Source organism: Eretmochelys imbricata, chromosome 10, assembly GCF_965152235.1.
Source record: "Eretmochelys imbricata isolate rEreImb1 chromosome 10, rEreImb1.hap1, whole genome shotgun sequence".
In the NCBI taxonomy this organism is placed as follows: domain Eukaryota; kingdom Metazoa; phylum Chordata; order Testudines; family Cheloniidae; genus Eretmochelys; species Eretmochelys imbricata.
Genome location: NC_135581.1, coordinates 57992878 through 58020770, shown reverse-complemented (window position 1 = coordinate 58020770; position 27893 = coordinate 57992878). Strand labels below are relative to the sequence as shown.

General features: G+C 42.5%; 2 protein-coding genes across 7 annotated transcripts in view; both read left to right on the top strand.

The window, feature by feature from the left end:
- Positions 1-16034, top strand: part of RNF111 (ring finger protein 111) — a 91979-nt gene extending 75945 nt beyond the window's left edge. The window contains exons 11-14 of one of the 4 annotated variants that reach the window (XM_077827405.1): positions 3995-4087; positions 5047-5142; positions 11136-11239; positions 13227-16034. In XM_077827405.1, coding sequence (XP_077683531.1) covers positions 3995-4087; positions 5047-5142; positions 11136-11239; positions 13227-13344 — 411 coding nt within the window. In that variant the 3' untranslated portion in view covers positions 13345-16034. Of the gene's footprint in view, positions 1-3994; positions 4088-5046; positions 5143-11111; positions 11240-11518; positions 11724-13226 lie in introns of those variants that run through there. The other 3 variants (XM_077827402.1, XM_077827406.1, XM_077827404.1) reach the window with 3 other exon arrangements.
- Positions 16035-19670: 3636 nt separating this feature from the next.
- Positions 19671-26280, top strand: CCNB2 (cyclin B2). 3 transcript variants are annotated; one of them, XM_077828891.1, is made up of 9 exons: positions 19677-19938; positions 21592-21720; positions 21800-21925; positions 22346-22516; positions 22591-22749; positions 23129-23365; positions 24252-24392; positions 25606-25716; positions 25996-26280. In XM_077828891.1, the coding sequence occupies exons 1-9, from the start codon at positions 19915-19917 to the stop codon at positions 26098-26100; spliced, it is 1203 nt and encodes a 400-aa protein (XP_077685017.1). In that variant the 5' UTR covers positions 19677-19914; the 3' UTR covers positions 26101-26280. The 3 variants fall into 3 exon arrangements, with proteins under 3 accessions (XP_077685018.1, XP_077685019.1, XP_077685017.1); XM_077828892.1 differs by lacking the exon at positions 25606-25716 and having other exon boundaries at positions 19671-19938; XM_077828893.1 differs by lacking the exon at positions 22346-22516 and having other exon boundaries at positions 19676-19938.
- The last annotated feature ends 1613 nt before the right edge of the window (positions 26281-27893 follow it).

The following is a 27893-nucleotide window of genomic DNA, read 5'->3' as shown; positions in this document are numbered from 1 at the left end:
GCAGAGGCAGGACGCGATGCTGAGGCTAAAGGGAGAGCAAACGGACATGATGAAGTGTCTGTTGGAGCTGCAGGAAAGCCAACAAGAGCACAGATCCCCGCTGCATCCATTGTTTTACTGCCTGCCCTCCTCCCCATGTTCCATAGCCGCCTCACTCAGACGCCCAAGAACGCGGGGCGGAAAGGCTCCGGGCACCCAGCCACTCCACTCCAGAGGATGGTCCAAGCAACAGAAGGTTGTCATTCAAACAGTTTGATTTTTAGTGTGGCTACAATAAGTAATGTGGCCTTGTCCTTCCCTCTTCCCCCACCCCACCTGGGCTACCTTGTCCGTTATCTTTTTTTTTTTTTTTTTAATTAATAAAGAGAGAATGCATGGGTTTCAAAACAATAGTTACTTTATTTCGAAGGGGGGAGAGTGGCTTACAGGGAATTAAAATCAACAAAGGCAGCGGGTTTGCATCAAGGAGAAGCCCACACAGCTGTCACACCAAAGCCTGGCCAGTCATGAAACTGGTTTTCAAAGCCTCTCTGATGCGCAGTGCCTTGCTGTGCTCTTCTAATCGCCCTGGTGTCTGGCTGCTCAAAATCGGACGCCAGGCGATTTGCCTCAACCTCCCACCCCTCCATAAACGTCTCCTCCTTACTCTCACAGACATTATGGAGCATACAGCAAGCAGCAATAACAATGGGAATGTTGGTTGCACTGAGGTCTGACCTAGTCACCAAACAGCGCCAGCAAGCTTTTAAACGTCCAAAGGCACATTCAACCACCATTCTGCTCTTGCTCAGCCTGTAGTTGAATTGCTCCTTACTACCGTCCAGGCTTCGTGAGCCATGGGAGCAAGGGGTAGGCTGGGGTAGGTGCGACCGCACGGTGCTAGCGGCTGGGAGAGCAGCCTGAGGCAGAAGCCTCCAGCCCGCATGATATTCCAGGCAGGACTGAATCTCCATGAGTCAAAACTTAAAGAAAAGAATGATCTAGAGTCTCTGGCTCCCATTCAGTGCTCTAAGAGGAAGATAGCCATGTCTGTCCAGGCGCCCCTGGTCGACCTCACTGAGGTCTGCCAGGAGACGTATGACAGCTGTTAGTAGCAATGCAGCACTCTGAGTCTGCCAGCAGCACTCAAAGATGTACCATGACAGTGAGCTGAGCGAGCTCCATTCTTGCCGTGGTATGGCGTCTGCACAGGTAACCCAGGAAAAAGGGCGTGAAACGATTGTCTGCCATTGTTTTCACGAAGGGAGGGAGGCCTGCCGACATGTACCCAAAACCACCCGCAACAATGTTTTTGCCCCATCAGGCATTGGGAGCTTAACTCAGTATTCCAATGGGCAGCGGAGACTGCGGGAACTGTGGGATAGCTACTTACAGTGCACCTGTCTGTAAGTCAATGCTAGCCCCGGTAGTGAGGACGCACTCCGTCAACTTAATGCGCTTAGTGTGGACATACACAATCGACTATATAAAATCAGTTTCTAAAAATCGACTTCTATAAAATCAACCTAATTTCGTAGTGTAGACATACCCGTAGACGGATCCACTCTGGAATCATACCTTCTAGGCTTTTGAGTCTCCTTGTTAATAAGAATTGAGGATGTGGGCATGCACTTTTTACCTTATATTAGTCTTGAAATATTTGCTAGTCTGAGGTTCCTGTTCAGTTGCATATTTACAGAGAACTCTCCTTCTATGCTATGCTCCCCTGGAAGCCTGGCACTGGGTGGCCTGTCAATTTATAGTAAATATTCCAGTATACCATGTATGAGTGTGAGTGTGTGGTTTTTTTTTACATTGGCAACAACTCCTATCTCATTACTTGATAAGCACACTTAAATATTTGAACAAAAAATATATTCTCAAAGTGAACTGGTACAAATAAAATCCTTGTTGCTGTTGCCAAAGCATTTAAAGTTACCTATCCATAGATCCCTACCAAATTCATGGTCCATTTTGGTCAATTTCACGGACATAGGATTTAAAAAATAGTAAATTTCCTGATTTCAGCTATTTAAATCCGATCGCTGTGTTGTAATTATGGGGGTCCTGATCCAAAAAGAAGTTGTGGGATGGTTGAAGGGGAGGAGGGTGTTACTGCAGGGTAGGTTGCAGTACTGCTACCCTTACTTTTGTGTTGCCTTCAGAGCTGGGCAGCCAGGAGCCCAGCTCTGAAAGCAGAGCTGCCACCACCAGCAGCAGCACAGAAGTAAGGATGGCATGGTATGGTATTGCCACCCTTACTTCTCTGCTGCTGCCTGCAAAGCAGGGCCCTCAGTCAGCAGCTGCCACTTTCCGGCTGCCCAGCTCTGAAGGCAGCAGTACAGAAGTAAGGGTGGCATGGTATGGTATTGCCAGCCTTAGTTCTGCGCTGCTCTTGGTGGATGCTGCCTTGAAAGCTGGGTGCCCAGGCAACAGCTGCTGCTCTCCAGCCACGCAGCTCTGAAAGCAGCTCAGAAGTAAGGGTGGCAATACCACGATTCCTTCTAAAATAACCTTGCAACTCCCCTGCAATTCCCTTTTGGGTCAAGACCCCCAATTTGAGAAAATCTGATCTCCCCTCTGAAATTGGTATAGTACACAGTAAAAGTGCACAAAAGAGCAGTTTTCACGGGGGGGGACCAGATTTCATGGTCCGTGACACGTTTTTCATGGCTGTGAATTTGGTAGGACCCTACGTATCCATAAAGCTTTTTTTTATGCAGTCCATACAACAAAATATTTTTGAATCATTGTGGCTAGAAAGAGGCAGTTTAGCGATGTGTCATGGCATATTGTCCATGCCATAACTATCTTAAAGGTGACGTTGATTAGTTCCACTTAGTCACATTACATATTTTATAAGTTTGAACAGAAGTGATCGAATGAAATCTTTGTTAAACCTTGCTTGAATGTACTTCCCGCTAATAAAAACAAAAAGGTCATGGAAGTATTCAGCATAAAAGTGAAAGTTTAAATTCTCCATGGTATCATCTTGCATTACTGATTTGCTGAAGACTTACCAGCCACTACTTACAGCAGTCAGGAAGGTGCTAGCTGACTCTTGGAAATACTGCTTTCCCCTCCATAAAGTTAAACATAACTTCTGTGCTTACTGCTCCTCAAGATCTTTAGGCAGATATTGCTCATTCTGGGGGCTTGACTCAGTTTTCATTTTAGCTTGGCTGCTCACTTTTAAGGTGAGATGAACAATTTTTATCCTCTTGATAAGCCATGACAAGAACAGTTTTTATAAAAAGTGTTAAGGATGTGCTTTCAAAATAAGGTCAGGACTGTTATTCATACATAGTACAGTAGTACTTAAGGAGACTAGTTGGGATTGGCTCCCAGTGTGCTAGGCACTGTATAAACATTCATATAATCCCTGTTCCAAGGAGCTTACAATTTAGGTTATTTGGGTTGCATTTTAAAGGCTTACCTAAACTTTGGGTGTTATATCTTGGATTTGCCTTTGTAAATTTTAAGAACTGTATTCAAAAATGTATTAGGTTGCTTGGATAAGATAAGAATATTGACCATTGTTATGGAGTGAGTGTTTATCTTGATTTTTATGTAATATCTAAAGTTTAATGGTTGAGATGCTACAGCAGGTTTGATAGTGATTTAATACATCAGTTTTAGGTGTTGGGTTTACCAAAGTCCGAAAATATTTGAGTGTTTATTATACAGATCAGGTTGAGATTGTGAGAGAATTGGCAAGGTTTAAAGTATTTGATACATTATGCAGAAGGTGGAGAGAACCATAATAGAAAAGCATCTAGTCTCCCATAAGGGTTCTTGCTTCTGGTTATATTAGAGAGCACTAAAATAAGGAAGCTCATTGTGGTTTTCCAGTACTTATTAGTTGGATTTGTATGTGCTAGTTCAAGTTGGGCAGTATAAATGATGAGACTGAGTGACTTCAATAAAAGCAAAAGGATCTTATATTTTGCAACATGAACAGTAGAATACTGAAACTGTTCTGAATAGGTTTAACTTACGTCTGCTATTTGAATAGGTTCCAGACATGGCGGGCTACCCTCACATCCGTTACATTTCATCGGGATTGGATGGAACATCATTCAGAGGCCCTTTCAGGGGCAATTTTGAGGTTTGTAATAGAATAAACATAGATATATGCCAAAATGTGTTGAGGGAATGAGGGGAGGGTACGCTGCAGGATTAGCCCTGCATATGGATGTAAAATAAATAAATGTATAGAAAATGCCCTTAATTTTTAGAATGACTTTTGGCTGTTATCACAGACTAGGAGCAGAATGGATACTAAAAGTGAGTGAATTGTAACTGAAAAAAGTTAGTCAATAAAAGGTGCCTTTTTCTTGGACAAGGTGGCATTAGGTGGCTATTAACTGACACTACATCTAGCTGTTACGATAAATAGGATGTCATACATTCCAAGACAGTGGTGAAAGGTACTGGTGCCTCTAAACAACTGAGATCCACCTCATCAGAATGAAACTTGGCAACTTTGACAGTGCTGTCCTCAATTTATCATGTAGTACAGGAACTGAAGCTGTAAATATGGTATCAGATGCAGAGAGTTAATGAACTAGTCCACTGGGGAGGAAAAAAAAAAAAACCTTCAGTGAGAGCTCATGGTTCTAATAAATTTGTATTGCTGGAGAATAAGAAATCAGTCACTGTATATCTGTTGTCTCTTTCAAGCCTTAATGACTGTTAGAAAGCAAATATATTTGAATAGCATTTTAATTATATTTTCCTCACTAGACACACGAGTATTTATGAACATACCAACCAGTCATTTCTAGATTATAAAAACAGTTGCCAGTTTTTAGGCATAAAACAATATTTTCCTATCTCTTAAAGCGACAAAAAGTGCTGTGTATCTTTATTCAGAAAGCCCCAACTTTTCCTGCACATCGTAGATTTAATTATAATCCTCCCACTCTCAGGTAAATTGTCTGAGAGTGAATAAGTGGGAGAACTAATGGTGTTGACTGGTATATCATTCTGTGGATAGAATAAAACTAACAACTGTTTAGCTACTGATATGTCATAGTTCTTACCATGGTTATCCCTTGACTTCAGGAGTTGATTCACTTGGAAGAGCGACTAGGCAATGTTAATCGTGGAGCCTCCCAGGGAACTATTGAAAGGTGCACGTATCCACACAAATACAAAAAGGTGAGGATTTCTCTACATTTGTATGTTTACTTTTGCAGATATACTAAATATTACCACTTGCAGTGTTACTAAAGGGCACTTGTCTTCTATATGCTCCTAACCTAAAGTTTTGTAAGAAAATTTTATCTCAAAGTTACTGCTATTTTGAGAATGACACCCAGACTTTTTACCTTCGTTATGGACTTTTCTCCATCCCAGTTTTTGGTTAATGTCTGAATGAGGAGCAAGTACAATTTAACTGAATTTAATTTTTCTTTCTTGTTTTAAGATTAATTCCAAATTCCTCAGAATACAAAAAAAAAACAAAAAACTAAAGATATGGGCGAAGCTTCATTTTTTTTTTTATTTTTTTTTTTTTTAAAGAAAAAAGTTAGTCCAGTTAATGAAAAGGCAACTTATAAACATGTCCATACATCTGGGCAAAAGTTATTTGTTTGCATTTAGAGCAAGGAATGACCCATATATTATTGTAGATATGTAGGAAATTAAGAAACAGTGCCCTGCTGTGCTATGTGGAACACTATAACACAAATGTAAAGGATGAAAGCCCATAGTTTTAGAGAAAAGGAGGACTTGTGGAACCTTAGATACTAACAAATTTATTTGAGCATAAGCTTTCGTGAGCTACAGCTCAATTCATCGGATGCATTCAGTGGAAAATATAGTGGGGAGATTTGTATACCCAGAGAACATGAAACAATGGGTGTTATTATACACACTGTAACGAGAGTGATCACTCAAGGTGAGCTATTACCAGCAAGGGTGGGGGGGAGGAACCTTTTGTAGCGATAATCAAGGTGGGCCATTTCCAGCAGTTGACAAGAACATCTGAGGAACAGCGGGCAGGGGAGAGGAATAAACATGGGGAAATAGTATTACTTTGTGTAATGACTCATCCACTCCCAGTCTTCATTCAAGCCTAAGTTAATTTTATCCAGTTGGCAAACTAATTCCAATTCAGCACTCTCTCCTTGGAGTCTGTTTTTGAAGACTTTTTGTTGAAGAATTGCCACTTTTAGGTCTGTAGTCGAGTGACCAAAGAGATTGAAGTGTTCTCCGACTGGTTTTTGAATGTTATACTTCTTGACGTCTGATTTGTGTCCATTGATTCTTTTACGTAGAGACTGTCCAGTTTGGCCAACGTACATGGCAGAGGGGCATTGCTGGCACATGATGGCATATATCACATTGGTAGATGTGCAGGTGAACGAGCCTCTGATAGGGTGACTGATGTGATTAGGTCCTGTGATGGTGTCCCCTGAATAGATATGTGGACACAGTTGGCAACAAGCTTTGTTGCAAGGATAGGTTTGTGGGTTAGTGGTTCTGTTGTGTGGTGTGGGGTTGCTGGTGAGTATTTGCTTCAGGTTGGGGGGGGCTGTCTGTGTAAGCAAGGACTGGCCTCTCTCCCAACACTCTCACAGATCGTGGGTCATCCTTCAGGATAGGCTGTAGATCCTTGATGATGCGTTGGAGAGGTTTTAGTTGAGGGCTGAAGGTGATGGCTAGTGGCATTCTGTTATTTTCTTTGTTGGGCCTGTCCTGTAGTAGGTGACTTCTGGGTACTCTTCTGGCTCTGTCAATCTATTTCTTCATTTCAGCAGGTGGGTACTGTAGTTGTAAGAACGCTTGATAGAGATCTTGTAGGTGTTTGTCTCTGTCTGAGGGGTTGGAGCAAATGTGGTTGTATCATAGGGCTTGGCTGTGGACAATGGTTCATGTGGTGTGGTCTGGATGAAAGCTGGAGGCATGTCGGTAGGCATAGTGGTCTGTAGGTTTCCGGTATAGGGTGGTGTTTATGTGACCATAGCTTATTAGCACCGTAGTGTCCAGGAAGTGGATCTCTTATGTGGACTGGTCCAGGCTGAGGTTGATGGTGGGATGGAAATTGTTGAAATCATGGTGGAATTCCTCAAGGGCTTCTTTTCCATGGGTCCAGATGATGATGTCATCAACGTAGCGCAAGTAGAGTAGGGGCATTAGGGGACAAGAGCTGAGGAACCGTTGTTCTATGTCAGCCATGAAAATGTTGGCATACTGTGGGGCCATGTGGGTACCCATAGCAGTGCCGCTAATTTGAAGATCTACATTGTCCCCAAATGTGAAATAGTTATGGGTGAGGACAAAGTCACAAAGTTCAGCCACCAGGTTTGCCGTGACATTATCGGGGATACTGTTTCTGACGGCTTGTAGTCCATCTTTGTGTGGAATGTTGGTGTAGAGGGCTTTCTATATCCATAGTCGCCAGGATGGTGTTTTCAGGAAGATCACTGATGGATTGTAGTTTCCTCAGGAAGTCTGTGGTGTCTCGAAGATAGCTGGGAGTGCTGGTAGCACAGGGCCTGAGGAGGGAATCTACGTAGCCAGACAGTCCTGCTGTCAGGGTGCCAATGCCTGAGATGATGGGACATCCAGGATTCCCAGGTTTATGGATCTTGGGTAGTAGATAGAATACCCCTGGTTGGGGTTCCAGGGGTGTGTCTGTGCGGATTTGTTCTTGTGCTTTTTCAGGGAGTTTCTCGAGCAAATGCTGTAGTTTTTCTTTTGGTAACCCTCAGTAGGATCAGAGGGTAATGGCTTATAGAAAGTGGTGTTGGAGAGCTGCCTAGCAGCCTCTTGTTCATATTCCGACCTATTCATGATGACAACAGCACCTTCTTTGTCAGCTTTTTTGGTTATGATGTTGAAGTTGTTTCTGAGGCTGTGGATGGCATTGTGTTCTGCACGGCTGAGGTTATGGAGCAAGTGATGCTGCTTTTCCACAATTTCAGCCCGTGCACGTCGGCGGAAGCACTCTATGTAGAAGTCCAGTCTGTTGTTTTGACCTTCAGGAGGAGTCCACCCAGAATCCTTCTTTTTGTAGTGTTGGTAGGAAGGTCTCTGTGGGTTAGTATGTTGTTCAGAGGTGTGTTGGAAATATTCCTTGAGTCGGAGACATCAAAAATAGGATTCCAGGTCACCACAGAACTGTATCATGTTCATGGGGGTGGAGGGGTAAAAGGAGAGGCCCCGAGATAGGACAGATTCTTCTGGGCTAAGAGTGTAGTTGGACAGATTAACAATATTGCTGGGTGGCCCCTTGTGGCATGTAGTAGTTTAGATAGTTTAGCATCCTTTTTCTTTTGTAGAGAAGCAAAGTGTGTGTTGTAAATGGCTTGTCTAGTTTTTGTAAAGTCCAGTCATGAGGAAGTTCGTGTGGAAGGTTGGTTTTTTATGAGAGTATCCAGTTTTGAGAGCTCATTCTTAATCTTTCCCTGTTTGCTGTAGAGGATGTTGATCAGGTGGTTCCGCAGTTTCTTTGAGAGCGTGTGGCACAATCTGTCAACATAGTCTGTGTGGTATGTAGATTGTAATGGATATTTTACGTTCAGTCCTTTTGGTATGATGTCCATCTGTTTGCATTTGGAATGGAAGATGATGTCTGTCTGTATCTGTACAAGTTTATTCGTGAAGTTGACAGATTTCCACTCCATACGGCTAAATTCAGTGCCTTGCATAATGACAGGTTTCAGAGTAGCAGCCGTGTTAGTCTGTATCCGCAAAAAGAAATGCCTTTTAGTCCAATTGCAGCCCTTGGCTATATGAGCTAAAATTCTGAAAGAAAAGTAGATGGATTTGTAGTCAAATTCATACTCTTTTTAAATCTTCCAGTATTCTATTTAGATCAATTAGACCTGAAGTATTCGGCAGGAGCCCCTGACCTATGCAGCATCCTCTCTCCCAGTTCTCTCCTCCCTCTGCATCTCCTGTCCAGTTTCATCACTACAGCATTCCTTTTATTTTTATCTTCAATTAATTTTACTCTGCTTCTAAATTTTAAAGTATACTGCAAAGTTCTGTACTGACAAAGTAACTCGGTTGTAGCGGGGGAAAGGTTTAGGCAGCTGGGTAGTGGATATTTTAGACTTTTTGTATTCAGGAAGGTGTTTGAGGCAAAGGGGGACAGGTAGGTAGGACGGGTAGTTACAAGTCGGTTGAGATCTTTTGTTACTATAGAGGGGCTGCATCTTCTCTTTAATGCCTCCTCTTGGGCAAAGACAGAGAAGTGGCAATTTTGGTCCCCATCCCACTGACCCTTGATAGCATCTAACTGCCCCACTGTGCCATTTCAGAGTATTTATCACTACCTCCAACAACAGTGAGTAATCACATAGCTGATCATTTCAGCAATGATATCAAGCAATGAAATAATTAATGGTGACATTTTAAATTGTCATTGGTCTTCATTGCTCACACTGTGGAGAATAATAGATGTATTTCATCTTAAGAGTTGTAACAAATTGTTTACAGACTTGGGCAGACATCATTGTTCTTCTTTGAGTGCTTGCTCATGTCATTTCCATTCTGGGGTGTGTGTGTGTGCCGTGTACGTGGTTGCCAGAAATTTTCTCTAAGTGGTACCCGTTAGGCTGACTCTGGTGACCCCTGGAGGCCCGCGCTCATGCACTGGTATATAGGGCAGCGCCGACCCTGCACCCTCTCGGTTCCTTCTTACCGCCTGTGACAGTTGTCAGAACAGCCTTCCTTTCCTTTGTGAAAACGCTTGTCTAGTGTTTAATCGAACTGTATTCTTGTAAAAAATTATATTCAGTAGTTACTTAGTTATGCTTAGTTTTTTAGTAGTTGGATAGTCCCCTTTAGGGACGTTGCTCCGGGGTCGGGGCATGCCCGAACTGTGGCAAACCTATGCCAGTAAGTGATCCCCACTCCAGCTGCTTGAGGTGCCTTGGGGAAGTGCATGTTAAAGAATGGCACAAGATTTGTTGTGGGTTTAAACCAAGGACGTAGGAGGACAGGGACATCAGGCTCAAAGCCCTACTTATGGAAGCAGCACTCAGGTTGGCCTCCGAGCCGAGCAGATCAATGCACAATGCCCTGCCGGCACCAGGTTGAGAGAGGGTGCTCCCCAGTGCCCAAGGGAGGCGCAAGTTACTACCTATGTCAGGCCACTCTCCCTCCCCACAAAGACAGATAGCAGCAGCACTTAGCCCTGTCTGGGACCCTTCCCTGACCTTGAACTCCTCACCCACCTTCAGGTTTTTATGCTTGAGTCACCCAGAATGGAATCAACATGAGCAATCACTCAAAGAAGAAGAAAAGGTTACTCACCTTTCATAGCTGTTGTTCTTTGAAATGTGTTGCTCATGTCCATTCCATGACCTGCCCTCCATGCCCGCTGTCAGAGTTGACGGCAAGAAGGAACTGAGAGGGCGCAGGGCTGGCGGCGCCCTATATATCGGTGCACGGGCCTTCTGGGATCGCCAGAGCTGGCCCTACGGGTACCACAAAAGGAAAATATCCAGCAACCGTGCACATGGCACACGTACACCCTGGAATGGAATGGGCATGAGCAGCACATCTCGAAGAACAACAGTTACAAGAGGTGAGTAACCACTTTTTTCCATTACTCTGTTCTCACTTTGAAGGCTTCCATAACTCTAAGGAATAGACTTCTTTTAAAAAGGAAAGCTTTGATTCTGGAGTAGTTATGTGGAAACTTAAAAATAATCCACAAGTATGAGGCAATTTAGGCCATTGGAGACTACATTATATACAAGACCCTGTCAGTAATATGGGTGGTGGTCTTTAATAGGTAAAGGTTTAAGGTACCAGACTTTACATGAGAATAATTCAACCATCGGTATGAGTTTTGTTTGAAATGTTTGTTCATGCATGAAATGAAGATATTCATATGCTTAGAGACAAAAAACATCTTAACTTCATAGTCCCAAATATCTTTTAAACTAACATTTCAGTCTTTATTAATTCTTTATGCTCTTATATCTATACTAATTTTTAACTGTTTAAACGTTTGATATCTAGTCTTTAGAAGCAAGCAAGTTGAAGATTTACTTTTTAAAATGTAACATATAATTTGTCAATCAGATGTTTTCCTAGAAATGAAATGTTGAATATGCATAAAAAGAGATTCTACTCAGTTTGTCAATAATGTCATCTCTACTAATAAGGTAACAACTGATTGGTTCTCACAGAGGAAACTGCACTGCAAACAAGATGGGGAGGAAGGAACAGAGGAAGACACAGAGGAAAAGTGTACCATCTGTTTGTCTATATTAGAGGAAGGTGAAGATGTCAGGTAAATAAACACTACTAGTACCTAATAATCAAAATCTAGTGCCGGAACACCTTTGGATATAGCACCCAGGAAACAAAAAGTTTACTTTTAAATTTTGCAGCATAAAATACTCCTGAGGGGATTCTGCGCCAAAAAATTAAAAATTATGTGTACAATATTTTAAAGTTCTGCACATTTTATTAGTCAGTAAATGTGGTTCCAGCGTAGCAGCGGGGAGCAAAGGCCACTGGCTGCATTGAGGTGGGAGATCACCCTAAAGCCCTTATCTCCCTGTTACAGGGACAGCAGTGAGGCTGCACCCGACCCTGATACAGTGCAAGGGCTGGGCCTGCCCCTCTGCACCAGATGTGGGTGGGCAGGCTCAGCCCAGCAGGATCCAAGTGTGGGGTGAGAGGTTTCTGTGTTGGGCAATCTGGGTGTGGGTGGCTTTACAAAAAATCTGGATACAAAGGGGCTTATTGGGGGGCTTGGGGTGCAGCGGCAATGGGACTCTGCTGGGGATCCAGGTGAAGGTGGTTGGGGCTCAGTAGAGGGGTCTGGATGTGGGGAGATGGGGCTTTGTGTCGGGGGGGTCCTGGTGCTGGGTGAGTAGGGCTTGATGGGGTGGGGGTCCAGTTGCAGCTGGTTGGGGATCGCTGGGGTGGGGATATGGGTCTGGGGGCTCATCAGAGGGGTCCAGGTATAGGGGCATAGGGCTTGTCAAAGTGAGGGTTTGATGGGCCTGCTTAACGGGGGAGCCCCAGCTACTGCTAAGGGGATGTTGCATGCTATCCTTCCACTCCTCCCCCCACCCCCCCGATTCCCCTATTCCCTTTTCTTCTCCATCCTCATTCCCACATTCCCCTCCCTGTGCCCTATTCCACCTGCTTCTTCCCCCCTTCCCTGTCTCTTCCCCCCCCTTCCCTTATATCAGCACTCACTGTTGCACAGAAAACAGGAAGTCTCCCAGCACACGGAATGGGAACACGACTGGCACTAGGACCCAGGAGGTGGCATTCAATCAGTGGAGCCAGATGAAGCTGCCTTTAACTGGGAAGTTCTGTGCTTGCAGAAATGATAGGGCAGGTAACCCCGTGTGCCCCCTCCCCATGCCTCACCTCTGTTTGGAGAGGGGCAATCCCGATTAAAAAAAAAAAAAAAAAAAACTGTACCTATGGTCGTCCCCCCACGCGGCTTCTCTGCCATTTTCTGCAGGGAAGCACAGGAATTCGGAGGGGATTGGGGGAGGCGCATTTTCTGCTGTTGCACAGTCACGCGGGATCCCCCCAGGAGTAATGAAAGCACTCGCTTGATATGTTTAGAAATACATTTAAACAAGGGAAATCTGTCTTACTGTCAGTTATTGGCAATAATTCTCAATTTCTATATTGACTTTTTTAATAACAAATTATAGTAGTACGAAAAGCTTTTAGGGGCCATTGGCACATCAGATCCTATATCCTACCTCCAACAATTGCCCGTGCTGTTGGTTCAGTGGATGGTGAAAGTCCTCTTAATGCACTGAGCTGATTGTCCAGTACCATAGAACTGGTGAAGAGGCAAATGGCAGGTCAATTGTCAGTCAAGCGCACGTCTTAAGCCAAGACTGATAGCACTAGTAAAAGGTAGATATGGTAATTGCAGGTGCTATTAGTTTCCTTTTAAAAATCTAACTATGCTGTCTCCCTCACTGTCTTGAACAATGGATTCCATGGGTTAATTCTACACAGCCCCATTCTTCTTTGCTAGTGCAAGTCTGGAGTAACTCTACTGAAGATACAGCGGAGTTACATCACTGTAACAGAGCATAATCTGTCCCATAGTATTCTGCATTAAAATGTTCTATCATTTTTAATCTTACTGACAATTTAGTGGAGATATATCCCTTTGTTCTTTCATTTTTGGCTGGTGCCAATTTTTATATATAAAATGAGATTTCAGCAACAAGAAAAACTAATAACACTGTAAATACTATATTAAAAATTAACTCTTTCTTTTCTGGTGACAGGCGCCTTCCATGTATGCACCTTTTCCACCAAGTGTGTGTAGATCAATGGTTGATTACTAACAAGAAGTGCCCCATTTGCAGAGTGGACATTGAAGCTCAGCTGCCAAGTGAAAGTTGACACCATTTTCCAGAACTCTTGTCCTCCTTCTCACTCCCTTCCATCCTTCCTGGTACTGCAGTCTACCAAAGATGGCATGACTTACCTGCGCAGATTTGGAAGCATTGATCCTAGAGTGCTATCTCTGCTATATGGTACAACTAATGCTAGACCTACAGTTTATGTAGACAGTTGAGTTTCAGTGTATTTATAAAGCTTTTTTAGGTTTTACATTTTTTTCTTTTAATTCATTTTACTGTATTTTTGCATGGTTCCTTGTATTGCATTTGTTTGCACATATTATGGGCTTTGTGACCCCAAACTTGCAGGCAAGATTAGCTGCTTTAGTAAGTAGAATTGTGTGTTGTTCCCTTCCCTCCCAAACATAGTATCAAGCTTTGAGAATATGATTTCACTCATTACTAACCTCGGATTTCTTAATTTAATCAATCATGTATTTTAGTTTAATGTATAAAGATCATCTAGAAAAGAATAATATTGTATATTAAGACATTCCTTAATTAGGAAAAAATGGCTGCTGTATATTTACAATGTCAGTTCTGAGTCAAATACCATCCTTAATACTGGGAACAGAATACAAACTATATTCGGTCTGACTGATACAGCTGGTATACTCCTCACCAGAGTTTTGTCTGATCAAATTTTATGTTTTTAAACTTTCAGCACAATACAGATATATTTGAATGTCAATATTAAACATTTAGACTGCTGTTCAGATTGTATTTATCATTTTCTTACAATGTCTAGAAATTTGAATCCCTAACTTAATATTTGTTGCTGTGAAACAGCTCTAATGAACACTAAATATTGATTTCAATTAGCTGGATTGTAGATACTTGCAGATTGAATGCATTTTTAGGGAAACAAATATGTAGAATTTTGTTCAGTCTTCTGCTAAGTATGTCAAATTACCTGCACACATTGGTTTTGTAAAGCCATTTAATCAGAACCTAGAATTGCAGTTCTTAAGGCAGGATCCATGCATTCTTAGAACTTTTAAAGAACCCAGATCTCTCATGGGATTTTTATTAGTTTTAAAGTTAATAAAGTCAGCTAAATCCACCTGTCACTTGTTTTGTCACTAGTAACTTAAAAATCTGTAAATCTCTGTAGAAACTGACACAAATTATGTGATTACCTTGTTTTGCTTTGATCATAGATTCCCTCTTTATAAATTACCAACAGTCCATCACTGATTGAAAATATTTTCTATAGTTAAGATTTGCTGCATAATATAGTATATAGAATTAAATTAATGTACTAACATTTCTCCTTTGGAGGAAGTTTTAATCCACTTCGGGACAAGTTCCTTATCAAAATACTTTGACACACAATATAGTATAGTTTATTTAAAATGTGTTGAAGAGAGGCTCAAGAACATCAAGACAGTATTACTGTCACAACCTGGAAGAGATGTTCCTGTGGGATCATATATGAACATGTCAATAAGCTTGCATTAAGCCACCTGCTTTGTAAGTGGATTGAATAATAAATACCTTCCGTTTCCCTTGTGTCTTTCATAATCAGTTAAGTGTAAAACAGTTTACAGTAAAACACAAATCAAAATGTTTTGTTTACACCTAACAAATTGTGATCCATTTATAAGTGTAACCTTATCTAATTTGATGCCTGTTTGTCTGGTTAAAAGCAGCTCCCCCCCCCCCCTTTTTTTTTTAATCGTTTCATGTCAGGAGTAGCATTTTCCAATGCAGTGTCCATTGCTGGCAATAGACTTAATACCTCTGGCACTAAGGCATTAAGCAGGGAGAAGTTTTGTCCTAACAGTTGTGATTAATGGACATTTTAAAGCTTACTTGCATTGTTAAAAGTAAACTTAATTTGAAGACTTGAATCACTTTTGTGTTTAATTTGGTGGCGTGGGGTGAGGGGGATGAGGGAGAAAGCTAATGTGATTTGGCTGCTCCAAACTGTCATGGTTTTAAACTGAAGCTTCTTAGCGTATGTAGCTATAAGGACCTGTGGCTGGGTATGAAATTGAAGCTGTAGTGGATAAAATTAACTGGAAAGACAAAAAAGGAACCCTTTTCAACTCTTCAGTGCATATGAAGAAAAAAGGAGGGGAGGTAGCTTTCCAGGGGTGCACCCCAACTGATAGTTGAAGGTGGGAGGACACTCACTTTTAAAGTTACATCATAGGTACTTAGAGACATGGAAATAATTGAGACCCAGGGTGCACAATGAGTCCACTTTGGCATACCTTCCAGGGACAAAGAAGCACAGACTTTTTTTTAAAAATGCACCAGATTTCGGTGTCTGGTACTTAGAGGTATTTTAGTGGCCCATGAGTTGACCTATTTTATAACTGCTACTGATACTGTCTTGCTTTTAAATGTATACATAACATATTATAAAGTGATGTTTAACAGTTATGTGCCAGGAATCTCAGTTCCTGTTATGTGCTAATGCAGGGGCATAATAAACCTGCAGCCTACTCCTATTCCAGAAAGTTGTGACCTGATATAATTTAGGGAAAGGAAAATTAATGGGTTTTTGAAAATTTCCACCACTTACTGTGCTTTACTTGCTTAGATGCATTGCCTTAAGTTTTCTGCAGCATCTTTGACTTTCAAGATAAGTCTCAACAGTATGCATCAAATTACTTTTCATATAAAATTCCATTGTCAGAACAAATCCTTTTGTATGCAATAAATAAAATGTTAGACTGATCATCTGCAGTCTGTTTTTTCATAAAAGTTGTTTTCAATTTTGCCTTCTAGTGTTTAAGCTCTTCATTTGAACAATAATTCTTTGGCATAAGCTGTTTACTTGCATCCTAACAATGGATGTGTCTGTGGGAACATCACAACCTCAGTATGAAAGGATTAAATATTTTATAAAGCTCCAGCTATATACAGAAGTCAGTATCTTAATTAAAATAGTGGATTGTTTGAAATGCTACACCCACAGCATTTGTCATTTTCTCTACAACTAAGAGAATTCATGCAAATTACTATGATTTGTTTACTTGTGTACATAAGATAACACTTTGATTTATTTTGCTGTCAAAGTGTAAATCCAGTTGTTAGTGACCATAATACTTGCATGGTATTTGAATTTTCTCCCATGATGATAGCAGCGTAAGTGACTGAACCACAAAAAAGGGTCTGGAATATGAAAGGGAATTTTCAAACACCTTCATGTTGATTGTTCTACAACAAAAAATGTGAGTGAATTGAAAAGTAGCTTCTGAAGCGGGAGTACGTGTGCTTCATGCTGATGAAAACTGAACAACTATCAAAACACCATGAAACAGTGAAAAGTAGTGGTGAGGATACCATGTATTGGGTGCTTACCTTTGATGTTTTACTTTACCTTCCACTATTATTACTCTGACAGGTTTCAGAGTAGCAGCTGTGTTGGTCTGTATCCGCAAAAAGAAAAGGAGGACTTGTGGCATCTTAGAGACTAACAAATTTATTTGAGCATAGTCTCGAAGGTGCCACAAGTACTCCTATTATTACCCTGAGATACCTTGAGGTTTTTTCCTCAAGTAGGCAAAAATTTTAAATCTTTACAGCACAAATGCATTGTACCACTGAATCTGGGAAAACTTTCAGCATATGAGAACTTGCTTTCTCACCATTTTTGTATGGTGATTACTTCCATGCAAACCTGTTGAGTTGTTGCCTGCATAAATAACGCATGTACTATAACAAAGATTTGCTGTGGAACTCCATATTAAGGAAAGTAAAAAGTCCATACTTGGAGCAGCCTCAAAGGCAGACCTCCCATTATATTACTGTCCTAGTCTGACTGGGACTGACTATAAACATAAGTGACTGAAACAAGGAGGAGTCCGGTGGCACCTTAAAGACTAACAAATTTATTTGGGCATAAGCTTTCGTATGCCTGCATCTGTAATTTTCATTCCAGGCATCTGAAGAAGTGGGTTTTTTACCCACGAAAGCTTATGCCCAAATAAATCTGTTAGCCTTTAAGGTGCCACCGGACTCCTTGTTGTTTTTGTCGATACAGACGAATGCGGCTACCCCCCGGATACATAACTGACTGAAGAACTAAAGGATTTACTTTGAAACACTGGGGAACATTTACGCAAAGCTGAGTCAGAAATGTGCATGACTGGCTACATCTGAACACATAATGACATTACGTGGGATAACAGAGGGAGAAGTTTCAGAGTAGCAGCCGTGTTAGTCTGTATTTGCAAAAAGAAAAGGAGTACTTGTGGCACCTTAGAGACTAACCAATTTATTTGAGCATAAGCTTTCGTAAGCTACAGCTCACTTCATTGAGCTGTATCTCACGAAAGCTTATGCTCAAATAAATTTGTCTCTAAGGTGCCACAAGTACTCCTTCTCTTTTAGAGGGAGAAGTGTTAGAGCATATCCCATAAAATGGGACTGTCCTGATAAAGCAGGAAGAAATTGAGCCTTAAAGCAAAGAAAACAAATTGGTATGGTATGGCAAAGAATGACCTTTCTTAAGACAGTTGTAAGATATATAAGATCAAATTAAGACAAATGGATAGGTTGGAAGACTTAAAATCAGATCATTACGCTCAAAGGCTGGGGCACAAACGTTTTAATTAAAAAATAAGAAACCTTGAAAGAAACAGAAGTATTAAGTGCTTGTACAGGTGAACACAATGAGAGCTAGCTGGAAGTAGTAACATTCATTATTGGATTCAGAGTAGCAGCTGTGTTAGTCTGTATCTGCAAAAAGAAAAGGAGGACTTGTGGCACCTTAGAGACTAACCAATTTATTTGAGTATAAGCTTTTGTAAGCTACAGCTCACTTCATTGGATGCATTATTGGAGTAGCATGGCCATTAGATTTCACCTTGTTGAAAAAAACTGTGCTGATTTTTCAGTTCTGCTCTCAAAAGGAATAAATATTTGATGATCCTACAGTGAGTGTGGGGAATTAGAGGAACCCTAATTCATGCTGTGCTTTTTAACTTTTGCCATGGGCAGGTATATTATAGCCATGCTACCTAACCTTTCTTTGAGTCATACCCATATCAAATAGACTTTCACCTGTAATAAATCACAGGTGTTACAAGGCTTAGCTGGCTACAACAGCCTTTTGGGGTTCTCCACTGTAAGGAAATATGCACTTATGTATTATAGTCCTGCCTATTAACAATGCAGAAGAACTGTATTTTGGACTACCTCTCTGCTTGAATATTAGCCACTGCTCCTATGCAACTACAGGAATACATTAAAAGAAAAAAAAAGTGTAGGTGGATATACGTTGCTCAACTGTTCTAAGACATTACCTTGAAGCACTTCATATTAAGGTTTCAATACCTAATTTTCCCACTTTTCCATTTTAAAAATCAAGGTTTGTAGGACAGCTTCATATGCTAATGGCACAGATCTTAACCGCACAATATATGTTCTATAAGCTTATGCTGGAAGATGAGCTTCTGATAAGTTTAGTGGGCCCTCAATGCCAGAGAGACCTTGGTATTTTGTTGGATAGGGCAAATATTACTACCCGTTTGGTTCACAAGGTATAAAGGACCTTGAAAGTCATTAGGAACTTTAACATACCTATATATAATATGAAAAATAACTGGATAAGAGAAAAAGCACTAAATGGTACTGGGTTGTGTGGGTATGTGTGTGTATATATATGTGTATCTATATAAGGGCTATTGATTAATAACAGCTCACATGATTAACTCAAAATTAATCATGATTAAAAAATCAACGGCAATTAATTGCACTATTAAATATATTTGGATGCTTTTCTATACATTTTTAAATATAGCAATTCAATTACAACACAGAATAGAAAGTGTACAGTGCTCACTTCATATTTTTATTACAAATATTTGCACTGTAAAAATGATAAAGAGTATTTTTCAATTCATCTCATACAAGTACTGGAGTGTGAGCTCTTTATCCTTAAAATGCAACTTACAAATGCGGGCTTTTTCTTGCATACTCGGGCGAGCTGCAGCCAGGCGGGGCGCCGCCCAGGGCGGAACGGGGCTGCCCTCAGCCCCGGCTGGGCGCGTCACTCCTCCTACACGCGCGCGCGCCGTGGGCGGCACCTGCCGCGCCCAGCCCCCCTCTCAGCGTCGCGCGCTCCGCTTGCGGAACGAGGCCGGTCCCCTTCCCGCCCCGCTTGGCTCTGGCGGCCCAGCCACTAGGGACCGAGGGGTCCCGTCCCGAGCGCTGCCTCCACCCGAGGTGACTACGTCTCCCAAGCTCCTTTGCGCAAGGTCCGAGCTCGCGAGAACTCTCAGTCGTAGCGGAGATCTGGACCGGCTTCCTTTGAAGCTTTGTTTTTGTTAAGATCTCCATTCCCGCGGAAGCGCTTCGAATCCAGTTTTCCCTTCCCGGCCAAGGGTCATCGTCACGGCAACGTATGGGGCGGAGCCCGAATGCTGGGCCAATCAGAGGAGAGCATCCTATGAAGCTGTCCAATGGGAGCACAGGCGGGGCGCTATTTGAAGCTGAGGGCGGCGCGCCAGGCTAATAGCGTAGTAGCTGCATCAAGAGGCGGAAAGGGTGTCGGGGTCGCTTTCATTCCTCGCTCTTACAGCCCGACCGTCTCCAGTCAAGAGTCGCCGTCCTCATGGCGCTGGTCCGGCGCGCTGCGGTGAGTGCGGGCCTGGGCCCGGGCCGCCGGCGCCGAGCTGCGGGGACGCGCTGGATCGGGCAGGCGGCCGTAGAGAGCGGTGCGGCCGGAGCAAGCCGTGGGGTTGGGGCGGCGGGGAGCGCGCTGGCGCCCTGCTCCTGCCCACGCTGGAGAGCGCCTGTACGGAGACCCCTGCCGTCAGGCTAAGGGCCCGGGGCAGTTAAATGTCCTCTGCGTAGCCCCGGCTGGGGACAGTCGGAGGCTTCGGCCCAGGCTGCACGTGAAGCTTCAGCCGGGCCAAGGTCCCCTCTACGCTGGAGGTTTGTACTACCTCCGCTGAGATACGTGCAGCCCGCCTGCTGCGCAGCCGGCGTGTCAGCACTCGCCGTCCCCGCGGCAGGGGTTTTCCCGTTGTCAGAGTCCGTGCACCCCCTTGGGGAGCTGTAGTCGGTCAGTGGCACAGTGGTGTCTATAGCCGGGGCTAGGTTGGTTTAACTGCATCTGCCTGGGGTGGGAATTTTTCACACCACTGACTAATATAGTTAGTTTTAGGTGTAAATAAGGCCGAACACTGAGGGTCTGAGTGGTTTCCCTGGGGCAAGTTAGACATTCAGGGCTAAGGTATTGATCTCAGTTGTGTCCGTCAGGCAGGAAACTCAGCAGATGGCGAGAGCAGCCGTTATGAGCATGCTTTCCTGAGGGAGCAGACACAGAGCTGCTTGTGCACGGCACTTGCTCTGGAGATAGCATGGGGATTTTCCAGCAAGTAAAATGCCTATTGTTTGTTCTGTGCTCATGGATATGGGGTCTTCTGTATCACTCGGATCAGAATACAGCTGCTTCTGTTGGGCTCCTGTTTTCTGATGGAAACAATGTTGCAAAGTCCCAAATGCAGGCAAACTGTTCAGACAAAAGGGATAGCAAAAATTTAACTTCTACCTTGTGACCACTGAAATGTTCTTGCAGTAAAGTAAGCTTTCTTAAAGACTTGTGCATATGTAGATGTTAACCTTTGAGGTAATGCTTTTTTACCTTGTTGAAAGCTTTTGTCCTTATGAAAGATTTCTAACTTCACAGTAACAGAGGGCTGGGTTTCAGTATGGCTTTTAAGGGCTTGGATACGCTATCTAAAACTGAGTAGGGGAGCGCTTCAGTCCTTTGAAGTACAGCGTGTGCCAAAATAACTCTGAAAGGCAACAGTCTTTTACCATGCAGTGTAAAATTCATAAGGCAGTAATTCCCTCTCTAAGTGATGACCTAAGAGAAACCAGTTTGGTCACTGGCTTATCTCCATGGAAATTCATCTTTAGTTACAATTGGGTGGACACACTAAATAGCTAAGCCACAGGTGAGCATTCTAAAACTGACGCTAAAGAAAGCATGGTTTCCAGTTAGGAAGAACAAGATTTGGGTGACTTCATCTGTAATCTCTCTAAATGTAGTCAATTTTTAATTGCACTCTCCATAATGCATCTAATCCTCCTTTATTCACCTCCCCATCCTGCTGAGCACAACTATGTGCTGTGAAACAAAACATGGTATAGTGGTACTGTGGGTGCCCAGATACCATGGTGGTGAGAGATTTTGAGATTAGTATAATCTGAAAGTAACTAGTTTTACTTGGAGTTGATTTAGTTTAGATTTTTTAACCTTGTTTACAATTTTCCTTTGCAGATTACTAGAGGGGTGGAGAATGCTATGACAGGACTTAACAACAAAGCCAAAAGTCAAGTGACTAACAAAAGGGCTGCTTTGGAAGAGATTGGAAATAGAGTTACAACCAGAGGAACACATGCAGCCAAGGTAAAGCTGTAGTTCAACTCTAGCTGTCAGAAAAGCAACTTATTAGTTCTGAGTTAACTGTTGTTCTTTCCTCTGGTAGAAAACAGAGAGCTTCAAAGTACCTGTAAAAACTACAAAAGGAGCTACTAAACCAGCAAATGTAACTGCACAACCTAAACCTCCAGCTGCAGTAAATTTAACTCTCAAAGAAGAGACTGTTCCAAAGGTAGGAAATGGCAAATTCCTATGTCACTCTCCAGTTCCTAACCCTTGGTCCTCCACTCTAGCCCTTTCTAGGCCAGAGCTTTAACACTTCAGAAAAAGATCAGATTCATTTTATGATATTATTCCTGGCTTCAGTCTATTAGCTTACAGTCACAACTAACTTGGGATGTGACATAATACTACCCATTAGGACTTGCAAAAACTTGTCAGATCAAGAAATATATCTATAATGGGTAAAGGCCTTATAGGCTAAAATATTGTAGGTATCTTAAATGGCATGTAGAATCTTAGGTTTTGGTAGCTGCTTTCCTAGTTTGTATTACAGGCAAACTCCCAACTCATGGGGGCGGGAGGGGGGAAGAAAGTCTTACATTAAGTCTCTCTCATTTATGGGCCTCAGTGACTATAATCTGTCCACTAGATTCTGTCTCCAACCCCCATGGATGTATCCATGAAAGAAGAGGACCTGTGCCAAGCTTTCTCTGATGTGCTGCTTAACAACATAGAGGATATTGATGCTGATGATTGGGAAAACCCTCAACTCTGTAGTGACTATGTAAAAGATATTTATCTGTATCTGAGGCAGCTTGAGGTATGGATGCCTAAGTACTACACATTCAAGTGAAATTAAGCTTTCAGTCTTTCATATTGGTCTCTCTTTAACAGCTGCAGCAATCAGTACGTCCACACTACCTCAATGGGAAGGAGATCAATGGGCGTATGCGTGCAATTCTAGTTGATTGGCTGGTTCAGGTCCATTCAAGATTTCAGCTCTTGCAGGAAACACTGTATATGTGTGTTGCAATTATGGACCGCTTCTTACAAGTAAGTATCTGAAACCTGATCCAAGCACATTGTACAGGCTTATGAGACTCATTAAATTAGTACACTCTAAAATAACTCTTGTCCTCTGTTTATGGTTTTTGGGTTACAGATGTTCCAGGTAAACTTAAAATCTGTTAACCTATAATTTTCTACCTGAGCTAAAAGGTGGAAGTGGTAGTTCTGACTAACACAAGTCATTCTAGGGACACAGATGCATCCCAAGGCTAAATCTAGAAGTCTTGCATGCTGAAAACCTAAATGGGGAGGGGGAAAAATGTGCTGACTCACTGAATGGAAATTCATGCCTTGTACTTGCTGAAAGGTAATAATACATCATGAAGATTAAACCAGTTCTCTAAACTCATGTTACCTTATACAGATTCACCCAGTATCCCGTAAGAAGCTTCAGCTGGCTGGTGTTACAGCATTGCTTCTTGCCTCAAAGTATGAGGAGATATTCTCTCCTGATATTGCGGATTTTGTTTACATCACTGACAATGCATACTCTAGCTCTCAGATCAGAGAGATGGAAATGATGATTCTTAAGGAGCTGAACTTTGACTTGGGACGCCCTCTGCCACTTCACTTCTTAAGGAGAGCATCAAAAGCTGGTGAGGTAGGTACTTCCTCTAGCTATCTTAAAATCCTCCTGCTTATGAGAGACTAGTATTGGAGACATGGAATGTCAGGACTCCCATTAACACTTCATTTAGACAGGGTGATTTTTACCTCATGACTTAAAGCACCATGAGCTGAAGGAGACTTTCTGGTGGGTGGGCCGTGTGTACAGCTGAATGCTTGTTATAGGAAAAGGACTGAGCAGTATTAAGTTACTTTGTGGTCATGGAGTCAAGCAACTCATCAGCGTCTGCTGCAATTCATAACATGATTGTCTCAAATTTTACAAGCTTCATGTTGAGGCTTCTGTTCTGTCTTTTAAAAGATACTAAAACTATAGTTGTGGTGTGGTGTTAACTGAAGGAGACAAGGATATTTGGCTTGCCAGCTCAAAGAATGGAAGCCTTATTGAGTGAAAATTAGCTGTAATACCTAAGCTTACTTTTTGATAAGTGTTTAACTAATCCATTGTCTTACTCTAGCTTCTCTTTAGGGAATAGGTGGGACTTTCCTCATTTGCTAGGTCTGTTATGCTAGTATTATGCTATGCTGCTTGTTGCAAACACTACAGGGAATATAATTCAGCTATTTTTATGGGGTGAGGAGAATATTGACAATTCTGTTAGATTTGGGTTAGACTGAATTTGAGCCCTGTTAACCTGGGAGAACAGGTTAAGGGTCTCTTGGCCTCTCTCTCCTGAAGAAAGAGATCAAATTCCTACTTAACAACATAGTTTCAAAGATTTGTATGACTGAGAACAGGGTCAACAACTCTTTTCCAAACGGGAACAAGAACATAAAGTAGATTAAACCTGGACCACCTTGATGGTGGTACTATAATGAAGTGACAAATTTCATGAACTAACAAGCTGTTGATCTGGCAGGCTGATGCTGAGCAACATACACTAGCAAAGTACCTGATGGAGCTGACACTCATAGACTATGATATGATACACCATCATCCTTCAGAGATAGCAGCTGCTGCCTTATGTTTGTCTCAAAAGGTTCTGGGGCAAGGCAAATGGGTGAGTTGCTTTGATTTGTTCATAAGTTTGACAGCCATCTATTCTGTGGCCTTGAAGTATGTAAGCTGCACTCCAACATAATGACTAACTGCAAAGTATAGCTGGTAGGATAAGTAATCCAAGAAATGTAGTAATAAATGGAAAGGTTCCAGCTTGTTGCCCTTAAGCACTGGAATGTTCAGGCCTACCAGTAGTTGGAAGGCTAGAACATTTTTTGTCACAGTGCTACTTAGCACACTGGCCCATACTAGCAAGTAACTAAACTTATCAGGAACAACAATGGCAGGAAAAGCCAGCTTGACCATTAGGTAACATGCCTTGAGTATTTTCCCTTGCGGACGATAGACCTTTTAATGCTTCAAAAGACAACATCAAAATGTCCTTGCTTGCTAAATAGTTAAGCCTAATAACCTTTCAGTCAGTGAAATGTTTTTGGTCAGTGTAAAAATTCCACTTCAGAAAGCACTGCATTCTGATATTACAAAGAATAGTGATTGCATGATGGTGAATTCCAACCACAGCAACTGAACTTCTAAACTATCTGCACGAACTTGTTAGCTTGGTTTACAGCTTTTGCATAAACCAGTTCTTGGACAAGGTGGGGAAAGACCACATCTAGGAAATAGTGTCAAGATACCACAGTAGACAACTTGTACCAGTTTTACTGAGACAGGCAGTCAAAAGTAGGTGTCTACCTGTGGCCCTCAGGCATTAAGTAAACTTTGCACCTAGATTATGATCAAAACATGTTTTGAGTTGTGCCCTGCAATTCTTAAACTGAAGTGTTTGAATCAGCCCTGCTGTTACAGGGGACCTCTCTTCCCAGCCCCTGTGCTGCACAGAGCAGTTAGAAGTGTGCTGAGTAGTTGCTGAGCACCTGTTGAGGATTTTTCTGCCACTGAACCTGCTCAGCACACAAGATTCAACAAAACTTCTTCCCTAAAGTATTTATTGTGGCCTCTTGATGCTCCTGGAACATGGTCATAAGGATTTCATATATTCATGAGTTGGATGCCACTACTCTGGCCTAATAGCAAGGATGATTCTGATCTAAGCTACACACGGTAAAGCTCAAGTTCAACTTGTCCCCTCTAATGTCCAGTCTAAACCAAACTTATTACAGTTGTTACCTGAAGCAAACTGTAGCGCCTCAGGCAGGCATAATCTGTTTGTTAGATGCTACTCTAGGGTTCTGACCAGTCTTGTATTGCAGGGTGTAAAGCAGCAGTACTACACTGGGTATGCAGAAGACAGTCTTATGCTAATTATGCAACATATGGCCAAGAATGTAGTAAGAGTAAATGAGAACTTAACAAAATACACTGTAAGTATACACTAAGGGCAAATATCTAATTATGCTTCAAATGTTAATACACTAATGTCTTTGACAGATGTCTATTGCTTCAGTTTTACTCTACAAAAGAATATGCTCTTACTACCTCTTTTGACTATTCAGCAACTTCCTGGCCCCTTTTTAAAGTGCTCCAGTGGAAATGAGTAGGTGGCTTAACCACTTACTAGTAAGTAGTCTGATCTCTCTCTCTAGCATGGCACAAAACAATGTAAACTTGATATTACTTAACAGTCTCTCTAATTCCTACAGGCCATAAGGAACAAGTATGCAAGCAGCAAACTCATGAGGATCAGCACAATTCCTCAACTGAACTCCAAAACAATCAAAGACCTTGCTTCATCTCTCTTGGGATAATCCTAGGTAGACAATTCCTACTCCATGCACTTTGTCAACATGCCTATTGAGGCACAACTGCTGCTTTTGTACATAGCCTTTCAATCTTAGTACAGACCCCTCAGATTCACTCTGAAAGCAAACTTTTAAACTTGCCCTTTAATACTCTTGTATATCTAGAAATAAAGCTCCTTTTTTTTAAAAAAAAAAAAAAAACTCTCCCTGGGCATTACTTACACTAAGTGTAGATGGTGCATGTGAGAACTCTACTTTCACAAGCAATGTGAAAAGACCTACTTCATAAACTTTGGGTAGACTTGAGATGATCCTCATAATAGGCCAGCAATCAGAACCTTAACTGTTTAAAACAAAGCTCTAGAGTACATAGTTGACATGAATCTGGCAAATGTGAGGGTGTCTAGAAGTAATCTCCACTCATAAACTGGATCAACCTGGCTTTTGGTGGGGGAGAAAAATTAAAATCTGCAGTTGCCTCAAATTGGGCTAAGTACTATTAAGATAAGCCGCAGTCTGGCAAACACATCTCTGCATGAATGTAGTTGTAGTCCCAGTCCCAGGCCAAGCCCCCTGAACATCTACATTTAGTGAGTAGAGTGCATGATACTCTGGGGCATGATACATGGAGGCCAGCAGAAGTGGGACATGTATAAGCTGAAACTGTAGCTTATGTCCAGACAGTTACTCTTGCAGGGCTGAGCTGCCTCGAGAATGGAAAAAATCTACCCCCATAAGTGATGGCTTGATTCAAGTCCATGTAACTGAAGCTTCCTCCTCCTATCAGAAGGAGGAAGGTAGCAGGAAACTGGCAATTAGAGTAAAGAAAAGGGTTCCCCCTCCAAAAGCTGCTTGAATTAAGATGGTTCAACTACTCATTAGTTCATTATGAACTACTACTCTGAATCCCAATGGAAGGCTATTGGGCTAGAGCAGGGGTCAGCAACCTTTCAGAAGTGGTAGGCCAAGTCTTCATTTATTGACCTTAATTTAAAGTTTCACATGCCAGTAATACATTTTAACCTTTTTTGGAAGGTCTCTCTAGAAGTCTATATATAAACTAAACTGTCATATGTAAAGTAAACAACATTTTCAAACTATTTAAGAAGCTTCATTTAAAATTAAACTAAAATGCTGATCTTACACCACTCAGCCTGGGGTTCAGTTTACTTTGGCCAGCAGCAGGCTGAGCGGGGCCAGCGGCAGGATCCCAGAGCAGCTCAGCCCATTGCCACTCAGGCTCCTGCTAGTCTGGGGTTCCATCTGCTGGCTCCTGCCAGCCAGGGTTCCGGCTGCCGGCCCTGCTCAGCCTGCTGCTGGTCTGAGATCCTGGCCCTGCCCATATAGTTGGTACCTACCTTCTCCCTGGTTCTAGCCCATTCTCTTCCTCTCCCTGCACTGAGCTGAGGGTGGGAGTGCACTGAGCACAGGGCTGGGGGTGAAGGAGCAGGCTGGGGTATAAGGTCTGGCCAGGAGCTAGAATGAGGGAGGGGGCTCAGGGTTGGCAGGAGGTTTGGGGGTGGAGTGCTTACCTGGGTAGCTCCCATTTGGTATGAGGGGTGCAGTTGGGAATGTGGGTGGGGTGCAGGAGCTCCTGTCTGGTGCTCAGGGTGGGAATGTGGGGGTGTGTGTGTGCGCGCGCAACAGTCAGGGCAGAGGGCTGGGGCATGTGAGGGGGTGCAGGAGTTGAGGGTGTGCTGGAGTGGGGGCTGAGTGTGTGGGGGGCGGGTGCTGGGGTCAGGGCAGAGAGCTGGGGTCATAGGGGAGCTCCACAGTCCTGTCCCCCACCTCTTCTCTGC